This window comes from Phymastichus coffea, unplaced genomic scaffold, assembly GCF_024137745.1.
Source record: "Phymastichus coffea isolate CEN01 unplaced genomic scaffold, Cenicafe_Pcof_1.1 PCOF00026, whole genome shotgun sequence".
Taxonomy (NCBI): domain Eukaryota; kingdom Metazoa; phylum Arthropoda; class Insecta; order Hymenoptera; family Eulophidae; genus Phymastichus; species Phymastichus coffea.
In genome coordinates this window covers 472035-488237 of record NW_026706837.1, presented here as the reverse complement: position 1 = coordinate 488237, position 16203 = coordinate 472035, and the positions used below count along the sequence as shown (strand labels likewise).

General features: G+C 32.2%; 1 protein-coding gene across 3 annotated transcripts in view; it reads right to left on the bottom strand.

Moving 5' to 3' along the window:
- Positions 1-16203, bottom strand: part of LOC131675580 (eukaryotic translation initiation factor 4 gamma 3-like) — a 795898-nt gene that overhangs the window by 702469 nt on the left and 77226 nt on the right. For all 3 annotated transcript variants that reach the window (XM_058954612.1, XM_058954614.1, XM_058954613.1), the window contains one exon: positions 8458-8715. In XM_058954612.1, coding sequence (XP_058810595.1) covers positions 8458-8715 — 258 coding nt within the window. The remainder of the gene's footprint in view (positions 1-8457; positions 8716-16203) is intronic.

Genomic DNA, 16203 nt, shown 5'->3' with positions numbered 1-16203 from the left:
GTATTTTTCAGGAAATAGCATTAGAAAAATTTACAAAGATAAGAGTAAATCAAACTCAATTTTTTAGCAATAGTAAAAATAAAGCCAAATTTATTAAAATGCTTGCAACTTCATTAAACGAAAATAACTTTAGAACAAAAATTGCTGACGATGACGCTGACCGATTAAACCTCTTATTTTGCAAATCTGTGTTATTAACTGATTGTATGGTTATGGTTGTGTACACAAATAACCACCGTGACGTGGCCGTGTCAATATTTAAAAAATAAATGCATGTTTCAACTTTAACTGTTTAATAATTTGTGATTCTTGCAGTATGCTATCTAAAAAATATTATGATTTTATTGTTTAGTTAATATGCTTGAATATTATCTGAATCTGTTTATTTTTTCTTAGTTTTTTTCAACAGCAAAAAAAATCAAATTCGACCCAATACTTTTTTATCGAAAAGAGTTAATGCTATTTTACGAATTACTCGAAATAATGCACGGTATACAATATTGAAAAAATTCACGTACTTTTTAAATGTTTTTAAGTTCAACATATAAAAAAAATCAGGAAGTTCTCTTAACTTTCGTCTGACCATAAATATCCTTAAGATAAAGAGAAGTTATACAGGCATCCCTCGTTATTCGCGGGGGTTACGTTCCGTCGAGGTACCGCGAATAACAAAACCGCGAATAGCAAGACCTTACGCTTATGGGAAATGAGGGGTTAGGTTCCTAAACATAAGATTTATTTATCAAAATATATAGAAATTATTACAAAATAATCAATTGGATTTGAAATAGTCTGTCAAACGAGATTGTTTTGCACGTCTCAACGCATCTTTATATAAATCTTCATAAACTTCGACTGCCTTTTACAGTTATGCTTAAAATTGAGACTCCGAACTACTATTGGGTCACGTTCTATAGCTGTTTCCGTAGCTGTTTTTAATAAATTTATAATTTCTAAAATTACTGTTCCTCCAAATACAGTTGGAACTACGTCTTCATTGTCTTGAAGATTGTCTTGAGGCAATAGCACAATAAGCTCTTCTGCTTCTTCAGCGCTGAGATCTGTTCTGACTGGCATCCCAATTTCCTCTAAAATTTCGGGTTCATGAAGGTCTTCAAAACCTTCACCTCCAACTTCTCGAGCTAAATGAATGATTGATTGCACGGGTTCTTGATATTCTGGCACAACGGCTGTCTCAGCATCGACGGTCGGCAAAATTTTTTTCCAGCTAGCACTCACAGTCGTAGGTTTAACTTCTGTCCATGATTCTTCAACCAAAGAGATGGCATCGAGAATAGAAAAATTTTTCCAAAACATTTTGACAACGTAGGTGGAATCGAAACCGTCACAAGTGCGATGATGATTGACTTCTTGTAGCATTTTTTTCATGACTCTTCTCAAATAATAGGGTTTGAAAGTCGCAATCACGGTTTGGTCCATAGGTTGAATGAGAGAAGTTGTATTCGTCGGAAAAAACATGAGTTCTACGTCAGGGTGAATATCGGCTATGCTGTGATGACTTTTGCAATTGTCTAGCAATAATAGCACTTTGAACGCTAAATTTTTTTTCAACAAGTATTGCTTCACATCAGGTATAAAAGATTCTTTGAACCACTGTTCAAAGTTTACTTGTGTAACCCAAGCAGTCTTATTTAATTTCCAATAAACAGGAAGGTGATCTTTGTTTTTTCCTTTTAAAACTCTTGGATTTTCGGCACGATAAACCAGCATTGGTTTACATTTGAAACCTCCTGAGGCATTTGCGCAGAATAAAAGAGTGAAGCGATCTTTAGCGACTTTGAATCCCGGAACCCGTTTTTCTTCTTTTGCAATCCACGTACGATTCGGCATCCTTTTCCAAAAAAGTCCCGTTTCATCGCAATTGAATATTTGATCCAGCACGTATTTTTTTTCAGAAATAGTTTCTTGAAGTATTGGAGGAAAGTGGCGAGCAGCCTCGTGGTCTACACTTGCACTTTCACCTATTATTTATTTATTTATTTATTTATTTATTTATTTACTTATCTCGCGATTAATAACGACACTACTAACCTGAAAATTTCAAACTGTGAAGCGAATATCTTGTTTTAAAATTTTCAAACCAGCCTTTGCTGGCATTGAATTCGTCATTTCTTTCGTATTTTGTATTCAAATAGTTGTGGTACTGAATGGCTTGATCTCTTATAGCTGCTGTAGAGACTGGTATTTTTTTATGGATCAAATCTTGTAACCAAATCAACAACATCTCTTCAGTTTTCTCGAGTGTATTTCGTCGAACAACTTTTACCGAAGTCGCATGTTGGCCTAATATCTCAGAGCTGCTTCGAATTTTGTCCTCGTTCGTCCGAATAGAGCGAATAGTTGATTCGTTGACACTGAATATTTTCGCAATACAAGCTATTTTTTCACCATCTCAGATGAGATTCAAAATTTTAAGTTTGTCTGCTAAAGACATAACTTTTTTACTTCTAGGCGTTTTAGGTGTTTTAGGTGTTTTAGGAGTTGGTGCCATTTTACAACAAAATTTTGATTAAAAAACGTGCGCAACAAAATATTTTCAAACTTTCAGGGTTACGAAAATTTACAATCTGCGTGAACATTGCAGCAAACCGAACCGCGAATAACAAGTTAGTTTTCCGTGTATAACAAGGGAAGGCACATTTCGGGCAACCGCGAATAAGGTGAATCGCGAATACCAAAACCGCGAATAACGAGGGATGCCTGTAGTTATAAAAAAACATGGGCGTAAATGCTCTGATTTTTGTAGTAGATGTAAAGGACATGGTCGTGAAAATAGGCAAGAAATTGTTGAATTTTTGGAAGAGAATAGATGAGTTGAACTTAAAAATAAAACTGTAGGTGAATGAAATGGAAGAAAATAATCAAATAATTAGGATATGCGATGACGTTCTCATGCTAAACGAACTCTATTATAATAGCGATGAGTGTGAATTTGATAAAGTGCAAGCCAATGTGGAAATTGACATTCCGCCCATAACGGATACCAAACTTACGTAAACAAAATATATCGATTAATTGTAATTATGTACCATTGTTATTTTAGTTAAAATTTGTCAATATATAATTTTAGTAAAAGAAAACCGATAAATTTTATAGCGTCGTATATTAATATATTGTGTATATGTTAAAAAAAAATTTTTCTTCAATAATACATTAAATTCTTTTTGAAATGCATACATTTAATATATTACTCGTACAAATGGCCTTTCAAACATGAATATCTACATTTTATATCAATAAACGTAGTAATAAATTTTAAGATTATTATGCATAAATGCAGGATGTCCAAAAAGTATCGAAACTTAAGCGTAAGTTTTTAAATAAAATATTTTTTAACCAGGTTACAGTTATTTTCGTAGTAACTTTGGCGTTTGATCTAATGGTGACCTTGGATTTAACGATGACCTTCAAGGTCACTTCAAGGCCACCTTCATTTTTTTAATGAGAAAACCTTTTTTTGACTTCGGCAATTGAACGAACGAAAAATTTTACATTTAAAAATATATTCAGGTCGTAGGTAAAACCGTGACTATGAAGTTTTGCTGAAATTTAGTTTAATTTGAAATAAATTTGTTTTTTACATTTAGCATTACCCAGAAACAACGATGTGGACGTAGTAAATGAAAAGAATATGTAAGTCAAAAAAATGTAAACAAAAGTAAAATAAAATATTAAAATATATAAATGAATAAGTAATATTCTCAAGCACAATATTTTTATTTTAAGTATTCAAATTGTTCACCACGTTCTTCTTAACAGTAAGGTAATTGATGGTAGAAATCAGCAACAGCATTTTTGATCATTTCAGAAGTAACATTTGCCGATTTCTGTTCAATACTTTATCCTTATTCGGGGGTTGGGTTTCAGTGTCGAACATTCGGTCTTTTAGATAGCACCAGTAAAAATAATCCAGAGGCGTCAAATCTGATGTTCAAGCTGGCCATCCAACCGTACCTCTTCGTCCCATCTACCGATGTGACGTCGTAGCAACGACACATCTCAGGTGCACCTGAGGCTTGAAGCAGTCTCAGGGTTCCGTTGTCGCTAAAAGTGCGATTTTTCGCCTAGACTAGCGGGATCACTAATCGAAAATTATTTTAACTGAGAGGGAATAGTGTCACTGAACAAATTGTTGTAATCCAAGAACGAGAAGTACCCTGGGTCCTATCAATAGTAGTACCCGGTTTTTCTATCAAAGTCGTACCTAGAGCCTATCAATAGTAGTCTCTAGATACGGAAAAGAGAAAAATTTTCAGTGACGAGCTATTTCTAAGATATTGAAAAGATAGATGAATTAGAAATTGTTTTTTTGTTTGCTTACTGTTTTATTGAAAATTTCACTTTTTCTGGACACGCGCGTTCTTATTCTGTACTGGTTGATTTTTTGCTAGGCTTGATCTGCTTCTTGACTTGTTTGGCTGCTTGGCTAGTTAACTCCCTTGGCTTGTTCTGCTTGATCTGCTCTTCGCTGGTAGCACGAGAAAATCTCTTCCCTTTGTATCATGTACAGCCCTTTTTATACTCGGGGGGTGTTTGAGTGGCGAGTCCCTCTCTCAGCCTCTCGGTTTCTAGAGGAATGGAGCAGGCAATGGCTTGTCTCTTCCGATTTTCCCTCGCTTGGTTTTTCGGCCCTGACTGGAGCAGGGGCGTGGAGAAAATCGGAAGCGCGGTCGCTGGGGTACAGGCCTTGGCTCGCGAGATGGCTCCTCGAGTACCGTTCGCAGCCAAGTTCGTTCAAAAAGTTTATAATCATTTCATAACTAATTTCGGAGTAAACCTCTTATCGACATGTTAGCCCCCTCTGATCACGTGTTCAGAGGCTGCCTGCCCTTTGTATGCAAGCACGAGGGCGCGTTGGGCGGAAGTCCGCACTAAAATAAAGAATGCACGCTTACATCAATGCGGAATACAGATTTTATCGCCGTTTGGAAACTGTCAAGGAAAATTTTCCTGTTAGGCTCTACTCGGTTCCCATCGCTAATGGGCAATGTTTATCACTCCGTTCTCTGTTATAATACTAAAAAAAAAAAGTTATTCCTTTTTGGAATTATAAGGCCCGCCGTTACACCGATTAACAAACGCTGTATCTAAAAAATTAGAAATATGAAATGCATAAAAGCTGGATTGCCGTCGTGCAGAAACCATGTGTTCATAAAGTTGTCATAAATCCTTCAGCTATTCTTCTTGTGGAATTTCAGTTAATAGCATTTAATAGCATTCAATACAATTTTATTTAATAGCAATCTTCGTAGTTTGCAGCATTTAAATTACCATATCGAAAAACGGATTTACATATCTTTTATTAAATAAGCTTGCCCGGAAGTTTTATTTTTCTAGATATTGTGATTTATCTTCTCATGCCTAATGAGGGTTTGTTACTGACCCATATATATAATTATGCCTATTACAAGCTCTATCAAGTTAAAATCTTGCCTTATCTGAAAAAAAAAACAATATTTGACGGCAAGTTAGGATCTCATACTATGCGTGTCAACAAAATTCAATGAAACAATCGAAATCATTATAATTATTTAGTTTGTGAATCAGTGTAATTTTCAAGAATAAAAATTTGCATATTTCAGTACGTTATGAACTGTTAAGTGACAACTTTTAAATTTTCTTAATCCTGATTAATATTGTGTATTAGTATTATGTATAATTGCGCCGCGCGCATTAGTTGTACGCATTGGGCGCGCTTGGGCGGTTTAGTGGGCGCGTGGTGGCACTCCCGCACTGCATTACTGTATCACCCACGTCTAATAATTCATTCCCGTGCGAGAGTTAATCACGGACAGTCGTGCCACAGCTTTGTCCTCTTCAGAATTACGTCATACAGATTATATTCGGTTCTTTTGTAAATTTGTCTTTCTTGTTTATAATCGGTTTTCATCTCAGTTTTCTTATCAATCAATTTTTGTGATTAATTTCTAAAATCAGTATATATATATATTTATATCAGTGATTAATGTGTACGCGTGACGAAATTACGAATACGTTAATAAACGTATTATCATATACACTGCCCGTCAATCACTTTTGCCATGCTTACCTCAAAATTAGGCAAACTTGAAAGTTTTGTATCTCGGTCGGAAATCATCGTATCACAAAAAACAGCAGGGCATTTTAAAGGTAATTGCAAAAGCTTCCATTTAAGATGTGCAGAGACTTAAAAATGAAAATATGTGTTTTTTACAGTAAAAAAACTAATTAAAAAAATTTCAATTTTTTTAACCTCGACTTAAATCAATGCCAATTTAGAACCAGGCGGTGGAAAAAAATAAAGGAATTTAACTTTTTTTTTTACGCTTCGTTTTAAAATGTCTAGGGACATAGTAAATCACAAAAAAACTAAAACTAAGCGTAAAAAAAAGTTAAATTCCTTTATTTTTTTAATGCGCTAAAAAACCAAAAAAAATTGTTTCTCTATTTCTTTATTTTGACTTTAATTTCGTATTCTTGGGCACGAAATGAAACTTTTTTCTCCGTGGCATTTTTTTCCGAAACGTACGCAAGTCGAAGTAATTGAGGATTGAAAAAAAAGGTTATTTTTTTACAAAAACGCCGTAACTCGGTTAAAAAACATCGGATAGAACCCCGCGGGGGCTAATTTTAAAGGGAAAGATATTACCCTCCGAACCCCTCCGGTCGATTTACCCTCCACCGCCTGGTTCTAAATTGGCATTGATTTAAGTCGAGGTTAAAAAAATTGAAATTTTTTTAATCAGTTTTTTTACTGTAAAAAACACATATTTTCATTTTTAAGTTTCTGCACGTCTTAAATGGAAGCTTTTGCAATTACCTTTAAAATGTCCTGCGGTTTTTTGTGATACGATGATTTCCGACCGAGATACAAAACTTTCAAGTTTGCCTAATTTTGAGGTAAGCATGGCAAAAGTGATTGACGGGCAGTGTATAATATATACGTATACAGCATACGTGCAGCAAATTCAAGGATAATTAGTTATTGTAAGGACAAGAGTTATTATAAGGACCAGTTGAGATAAACGATCATACCTTTTGGACAAACATTCTAACAACATATACATATATATAGCAATATAAATTCAAGGACAAGTTCATTAACCCATTAACGACCAAGACGGTCGATTTTAGACTAACTTTTCGTAGCTGAATTTCAGGTACTCAACGAAGAAATAACTGGGTCCGACATATCAATCTTTATGTATTTTTGTCTGCTGAATAAGAATCTGGGCTCGAAATTTGAAAATTTCTATTGCAAAAAAAAGATACGGCGATTTTTTTGCAAAAAAAAACTGAAAAAAATCGCATTTTCAAACTTTATGATTTTTTTTCAGGCAGAAATCGCATGAATTCATGGTGAAATCATCAACCATCGGTGCACAAATTTGTTGAAGTTTAACGATAAATTTTTACATATATGTATTTTTCGCCAAAATGGCGGCAAAAATGCAAAAAATTGCATAAAATCGCATTTTTTGTTCATTATTTTTTTTCTCGAAAACTAAAGGATTAAACAAAAACTGTCTAAGAATAAAAATGTTTTAGAATTGATCAAGGAATACTCTCAAATTTTTTCAGATTTTTTTGAGACAACTTTTTATTTTTTGAAAAATGCTAAAACCTAATTTTTGAAAAATGTCTGCAATTTTTTCACAGCAATTTGCAATATTATTTTTTCAATTATAGATGATTCATATTATATTTTAAGCCCACAATGGTCTCTGTAGCTTTATTAGGAACGAAATTTGTTTTACATATCCTATACTTGAAACCTATTCATTTTTTTATTTATATGAAAAAATCATTGCAATACCATGACGCAGCCTCCACACGGCCTCAGCACCCAGTGGTAGGGGGAATGCGCTCGAAAACTGAACGCATAACTTCAAATTGGTCGCGCGGAAAAAAAATTGCTCTAACTCGGAAACCTACCATCCAATTTTAACATTTTTTTATTTTTGAAAGGGTAGCAAACAAAAATATTAACAATTAGCATCCTTTTGAGGTCGACTAGCATATGCTTAATTATTTCATACATGACTTTATAATTTTTATGAATTTTTTTTCTCAGTGTGACTTATTTTTTAATAGACAATTGGTATAATGCACAAATGTTTACACAAATTTCAATTAGTAAACATTTATGCTACAGAGTGGCACACTTCCAGATTCATTCTAGGCCAAAAACCACTCGGAAAATTAATTTTAAAAAACATTATTGAAAAGTTGTTCATTTGGATTTTGTTTTCAAATTGCATTTTTCAACAATAAAAAATTTTTTTTTATTTGGATTAAACCATTGAAAAGAAAGACACTTGAGCCCTAAAAATATATCCTTTTTAATTTTTTTTTTGGTCAATAGAGTTAGTGATGAGACGTCAGAGAGTGACGTTCCACTACGATTGTCCTGGTCCGGAACGGTTTAATATAACATAATATTTTATATAAGCTTACCTGCATTGGTATCTGACTATTTATAGGATAAACGTTTTGTTGATGTGGAGAAGCATGAAGGCCGGACACTTGACTTTGTACGTAAAGTGTAGAAGGCTGCATTGCTATACCAGGATGGGGATATATCGCTGTTGGTTGTCCACTTGAATTTCCTACTCCAGGCATCCCAACAACTTGCGATTGATTTACAGCTTGTTGACCACTTCTGTGACTAAGATTCCTCGATTGCTGATTTCGAGGTCCCGTTGAATAATAATTCTGTAAAGAATTCAATGATAATATATTAGTTACTCCATAAACATGCAATTATTATAAAAAAAACTTAATGTCAAATAAAAATAGAAATGTTGGATACTATTTATAATATTAATTGAAATCCATAGAATAAATTTCAATAAATTGCAAATTGTGCAAAAATTATATATAACCATCTTGTTTAATTCTTTATCATTTTATGTACTTGAAGTATTTCATAATGTATGTTACAAAAAACAAACTATTATTGGAAATTTGGAAAAAATGAAATCTATAAAAAATGGTAAAAAGGAAACAAAAAGGATCTAGTCGGAAAATATTATCAAATAAGCCTTTGACTCATTTGTGAAAGTGGTTGATATTGCTTAAATAATTGTAAAGCCTGCAAGTTGTTCGTGAATATTTTGAAAAGTTTCTTACGTTTCAAAACAAAAATGTAGAATTCAATAAATTTTCATAAAATAATATTCCACAATCCTAGAAAGTAACAATAATTTTTTAAATATTTATTATCAAAAGCTTACTCGAAATATTTACGTTTCGAAGTTGAGTGAAATATCACAGTATTAAAATTAATAAAAAATAAGTATACGTCATCGATCATTTGAAATAACTATTAGTAATAACTATTTGAACAAATTTTTCAAATTTTTCTGATGATACAACAATTGCTAGTACGAATCTGGTGAAGCTGCATTCAGATGTAAATATAAACATTGAAACTAATAAAGTTTACAACCTAACATTACAATGACAATAATTTCAAAATTTCTCATGCAAATGAAACTAATTTAATTGAAATAGTTGCTATAATAATATAATTAAAATAATTACTATTGAAATTGCTTTACTTGATTTTATTTGATATATAAAATTGTTAATACACAAGTATAAAATTATAAAGCACAACAGAATTTGTGATGTTTGTATCACTTATTTCTATTATTGTTCGTACTCTCGTGGTCTGTCGCAATAATGAGTAAGAATATGTTTCATTTTTCAAAATGGTTCTAACTATTACTTTGAAATACAATAATAAATAATACATATGATTATATGAGTGAGATTTCAAGGACAGATAGACATTACCCTAGTTTCTTATGGTGCGAAGTGTTCCACAAGCAGAGCTTAAGTCTTCCTTATAAAAGGATGTAATTCAGCCCAAGTTTCTCATAGCGCGAAGTGTTCTATGAGTCGAGCAAGAAAATACAATAAGAAAAAAAGAGGATTTGCTCATTTAATCACTTGAGAGAAAGAACTTAGGTATTAGCCAAGTTTATTCAATCTCATGCGCTCACTTTGCAAGGCTAGGAGTGAATGCTAGCCTGTGCAAAAATCAGCATATTCATACACAGATTTTCCCGCCTATTTTTGCAGGATAGTTCTCTTCGATTTGTTTACGCAATTGTGCGAAATAATTTTTCCAAAGGGTCTAGCAGGGTAAAATGGTCAAAAATGCCTTTGAGTCATCCGGGAAAATAATTATACCCCCATGTTCAGCATGAAAAATGACTAGGATTCCCAGATTTTCAGACCCCTAAACCCATACAGGTCCCTATAAGGCCCAGTTTTGTTATTTTTGGTTTTTTGACCAAATCTCGGTCAGTTTTTGAGCTAGAAAAATCTTTCTTGTTTTAAATTGTAGGGTTTTTAAAGCCCTATAAAATGGCCGCGCTCAAAAAATTTTTGGCGCGAAATTCAAATTTTTAGAGCCGTTCAAAAATTTTAAAATTTAATATTTCGAAAATGAAGACCGACTCTTTGCTAGAAAAAAAATATGTTGTGTATTTTTGACTGAAAAATGTTCCTGATTTTTTTCAGATTTTTAAAAGTGGTGGAACGACCTTAAAAAAAATAAAAATCAACAAAAAACCTAGTTTTTCTCCCCTAGCGCTTTGTAGGTTAAATCTATGATGAAACAAATAGCACCATCAAATTCTGCGGAAAAAAATACATCGAAAACATGTATCACATGTATGGAAAAAATCAAAATCCTTCACAAATTCAGTACATGATAGCATCGGCCATGCCGATCGGCTCCACTGGCAGTGTAAATATTTATTCCTTTTCGATTCAAGGTCAACTCAAGATTGTTTTCGAACATGTGATACATGTTTTCGATGTATTTTTTTCCGTAGAATACGATGGTGCTATTGGTTTTTTCATAAAATTGACCTCATGAGCGCTAGAAGTTAAAAACTAGAAAAAAATCAAGTTTTTCGCGTCTTTGATTGAGTTTTATGAAAAAACTCAGTAGCACTATCGTATTTTACGTGAAAAAATACATCGAAAAAGTGTATCACATTTTTTTATAATATATAAGACCTCAATAACACCGTCAATCATAGTTACAAGGCGTTTAATGTTGTATTATCGATTATTTTACTTGATTGGCATTTATAGTAAGCTTTTTTACTTGAATACTGTAGGGTAAAAATAGATTGCGCAGGTGGGGCTATAATACAGGATATTTGACTATTTCTGAAATAGAAATTGTTTTTTCCACAGGTATGTATGTTTTATTAACTTCACGGTTACAATCTCATATGCATTAAATCATTATTTTTACAAAACATGAGTAAGTGTGTGCATGTGTGTCAAATATATGTGATATAATATAATGTTTACAATTTTAGATACTTCTGGTTTAGTTCTTATACGCCAACTTATTTTGCTCAAAATCTTTCAAGCAATGGTCAAGTTATTATCACTTTTCCCATCACACCAAGCCGTGCCCTATATGCCGAAAGTGATATTTCCGTCTCGGAAACATAATAATTAAAATTAATTTTTTTCTTATTTTTGGTAATTTTTTATATTTACGGAACTTTCGTTTTAATTTTATTAGTTACGGTATTGCTTACGACATGGAAAAAAGTTTATTTAAAACAAACCAGAAAAAACTTCCTAATTCTAAATCACATGAATCGATTATTGACATCGACATTTTTTTTGCAAATGCATTGATCTAGCGTGATCAGAGGTAAATCAATGTCAATAGTCGAATCACTTGCCAATGAAAATAAATTCAAAGCTAACGATTTGCTGAGCATGTCTTTTTCATCGTTAAATATTCTATCGGAGGTTCCTGAAAAGATCAATCTACATTGTTATATTTGTTCATATTAACATTGTAACGTAGTGGATTTACAAAGTCGGTTAGTGGCATACAAATATCTAATGCGGTTGAAGTGCTTCTAAAACAAAAATATTAGTATTGCATTAAAAAATAGTGATTAATGGTTTGATTTAAAAATAAATAGTGTATTAATTAAGTAGAGTTACAGAAAATAACGATTTTTATTCACTCCAACAGAATGAAATGACTCTGAATTTTTTCTATCATTCAACGAACATTTAAAAAAGATTATGACCTGACATTAGTTGGCGTATGATTTTCTTACATTCATAAAATAAATTATTCATTAATGTTTTTAATTATAATGTTCTGCATTATTTCAAATTATGTAATAATTTTTGTTTTTCACAACGAAAGAGTTCATATAATTACAAAAATTTTTAAATAATGAGTGTGATTTGAATACTTGAAAATTGGAATTATTTTTGCTGGATTGAAAATAATAATAACATTTTATTATAAAACAGTGAGTTCATTTTAGAACCAAACATTTAGTGATTTCTAATATATCTATATGCATAAAATCAAATCTTTACTTAACATATATTGCCAATGAAGTAAACACTTTATCCCCACGTTATTACTCTTTATTATCACATTAGATCAATTGTTCTTTAGAATTTTTTTGTGTTTTTTTCTAAATAAACTATTCTATCTCACAAGCTAATACTGCAACTGATAAAATTAAAATAAAAGTTCCTTAAAAATAAAAAATATCTAAAAAACGAAAAAAATCAATTATAATTACTTTTTTACAAACATTGCCAAATGTATTTAACATTTCAAAATTTTCTCTTCCAAATAATGACATTATTGATGAACTCCAATGTATTTTTTCCAGAATGTCACTATGTCAGTCTCAGGTATTAGTAAAAAATGCGCTTGCTGCGGTTTACCAGAGAAAAAATTAGTGGGACCCAAACAAACTGTTGACACAGATGATGAAGCTTATACTTTGTCCGATTATTTGGCTGTGACACTTGTAATGGGAGACATACTTTGTCAGAAATGCAGTGGTTCTGCCCGCTTCGCCAAAGCAAAACGCAGAAAAATCGATCAACCACAAAATGTAAATACTTTGCAAATCGACAGTCAAGGGTCAACATCTTCTTCAGAGACATTATCGCAACCACATAATGATACAGTTTATGTTCCACCAAAGAAAAAAGTTATTGAAAAAGCAAAAGATACTATTGAGTTACCTTTAAAAAGAGTAGTTTCTACTCATGATTACTGTTGTTTATGCAAAAGCAAAACAAATATTGTTATTGTTCCTTTCGATGCAAGAAAACAAGCTTTTGTTGAAAGAGATATATTCATACCAGAGGGTAATAGATGTTGCCGAAAACACTTAATAAAGAAAAGATTTTATTCAGATGAGTTAATTAATTTAAAAGTAGTTTCTAATTCAACTACCACAACAGCTGCAGATATAACAAAACTATTTAAATCTTTGAGTTTAACTTCCGACAGAGAATTACACGATAGAATCGGAGATTTTTCAATCTCTGAAGAGAGGATTCGTACGTTTACTGGATTGAATTGGGAACAACTAATAGAATTGCGAGAAATGATGGTTTCGTTGAGGAATACCGACAATCGGACTGTTACGCAAGCTGTTGTTGTTTTTTTGTTCAGATTACGAACAGGAAACTCAAATGAGATAATCTGTTCTGTTCTCGGCCTTGATCGTCATCAGCAAGTCTCTGAATTTTCAAAGTCTGTGTTAAGTGCCTTTGAAAAAGATGTATTGCCTTCACGCTTTGGTTTACAAGCCGTCAATCGAGAGGACTTGATTGCTAATAATTCAACGATTCTCCTTCAGAAGCTTCATGGCATAAGTGATAACAATCTTTCGTTAGTTGGCGATGGCACTTATTTGAAGCACCAAAAAAGTTCCAATAACGAATACCAACGAAGATCTTTTTCTGGACATAAGAAAGTTTCTCTATGCAAGCCCTTTACTCTGTGCACTACAACTGGTTTTATTGTTGATGTACTGGGGCCGTTTTATGCTAAAGAAAACGATTCTATGATTTTGGAAAAAATTTTGAAGGCCCACGATAACAATTTAAAGAATTTGATGTGCAAAGAGGGTGATGTTTTTATTCTTGATCGAGGGTTTCGCGATATAAAATCAAAATTAGAAAATGATGGTTATCGGGTCCTCATGCCAGCCTTAAAAGATAAAAATCAGAAACAATTGTCAGCGGAAGATGCAAACAAATCTCGACTTGTTACCATACTTCGTTGGGTGGTGGAAGCGGTACACGGAGCTGTAGCTCAGAAGTATAAGTTTTTCCATCAGCAATTAGATAATCGTTACCTGACTGAAGCTGGTCTTTACTGCAGAATTGTTTGCTTTTTAATTAATCAATTCGGAAAACGAATCGTGTTAAGGGCTTCGACCGATAATGAGATACTCAATTACATTCTTTCAAGAAATTCCAATGAAAATAGTTTAGCAACGGAAGTGATATCAGGAAAATATAGTCGAAGAAAGAGTTTATTCAAAACGTTAAGGTCTGATGAGCTAGAAGATTTTCCTGAAATGACGGAACAGGATCTAGTCATACTATTCACTGGAACTTACCAACTCAAACAAGCAATATCCTATTTAGCTGAAATGATGGGCGACACGTATGAAATAAATGTAAGTTACTACCGTGAATCTGCTGATCTAATCAAGTTACAAGTGAGATCTAGACATATCGAAAGTAAACAATACAACTGCTATATTCACTACAAACCAAATACCATTGGCTGTGCTGGCATACTGCGTTTTTGCTGTGAGTGTGCTAACGGTATGAGAACAATTGGATGCTGTTCTCACGTGGCTGCCGTTATTTATTATTTAGCGCACGCCAGATTCCAGTCTTCCATTGTAAAACCTGCCCAACATCTAACAAAGATTTATCTGCATTTTTCTGCGTTTTGCTTTGGCGAAGCGGGCAGAACCACTGCATTTCTGACAAAGTATGTCTCCCATTACAAGTGTCACAGCCAAATAATCGGACAAAGTATAAGCTTCATCATCTGTGTCAACAGTTTGTTTGGGTCCCACTAATTTTTTCTCTGGTAAACCGCAGCAAGCGCATTTTTTACTAATACCTGAGACTGACATAGTGACATTCTGGAAAAAATACATTGGAGTTCATCAATAATGTCATTATTTGGAAGAGAAAATTTTGAAATGTTAAATACATTTGGCAATGTTTGTAAAAAAGTAATTATAATTGATTTTTTTCGTTTTTTAGATATTTTTTATTTTTAAGGAACTTTTATTTTAATTTTATCAGTTGCAGTATTAGCTTGTGAGATAGAATAGTTTATTTAGAAAAAAACACAAAAAAATTCTAAAGAACAATTGATCTAATGTGATAATAAAGAGTAATAACGTGGGGATAAAGTGTTTACTTCATTGGCAATATATGTTAAGTAAAGATTTGATTTTATGCATATAGATATATTAGAAATCACTAAATGTTTGGTTCTAAAATGAACTCACTGTTTTATAATAAAATGTTATTATTATTTTCAATCCAGCAAAAATAATTCCAATTTTCAAGTATTCAAATCACACTCATTATTTAAAAATTTTTGTAATTATATGAACTCTTTCGTTGTGAAAAACAAAAATTATTACATAATTTGAAATAATGCAGAACATTATAATTAAAAACATTAATGAATAATTTATTTTATGAATGTAAGAAAATCATACGCCAACTAATGTCAGGTCATAATCTTTTTTAAATGTTCGTTGAATGATAGAAAAAATTCAGAGTCATTTCATTCTGTTGGAGTGAATAAAAATCGTTATTTTCTGTAACTCTACTTAATTAATACACTATTTATTTTTAAATCAAACCATTAATCACTATTTTTTAATGCAATACTAATATTTTTGTTTTAGAAGCACTTCAACCGCATTAGATATTTGTATGCCACTAACCGACTTTGTAAATCCACTACGTTACAATGTTAATATGAACAAATATAACAATGTAGATTGATCTTTTCAGGAACCTCCGATAGAATATTTAACGATGAAAAAGACATGCTCAGCAAATCGTTAGCTTTGAATTTATTTTCATTGGCAAGTGATTCGACTATTGACATTGATTTACCTCTGATCACGCTAGATCAATGCATTTGCAAAAAAAATGTCGATGTCAATAATCGATTCATGTGATTTAGAATTAGGAAGTTTTTTCTGGTTTGTTTTAAATAAACTTTTTTCCATGTCGTAAGCAATACCGTAACTAATAAAATTAAAACGAAAGTTCCGTAAATATAAAAAATTACCAAAAATAAGAAAAAAATTAATTTTAATTATTATGTTTCCGAGA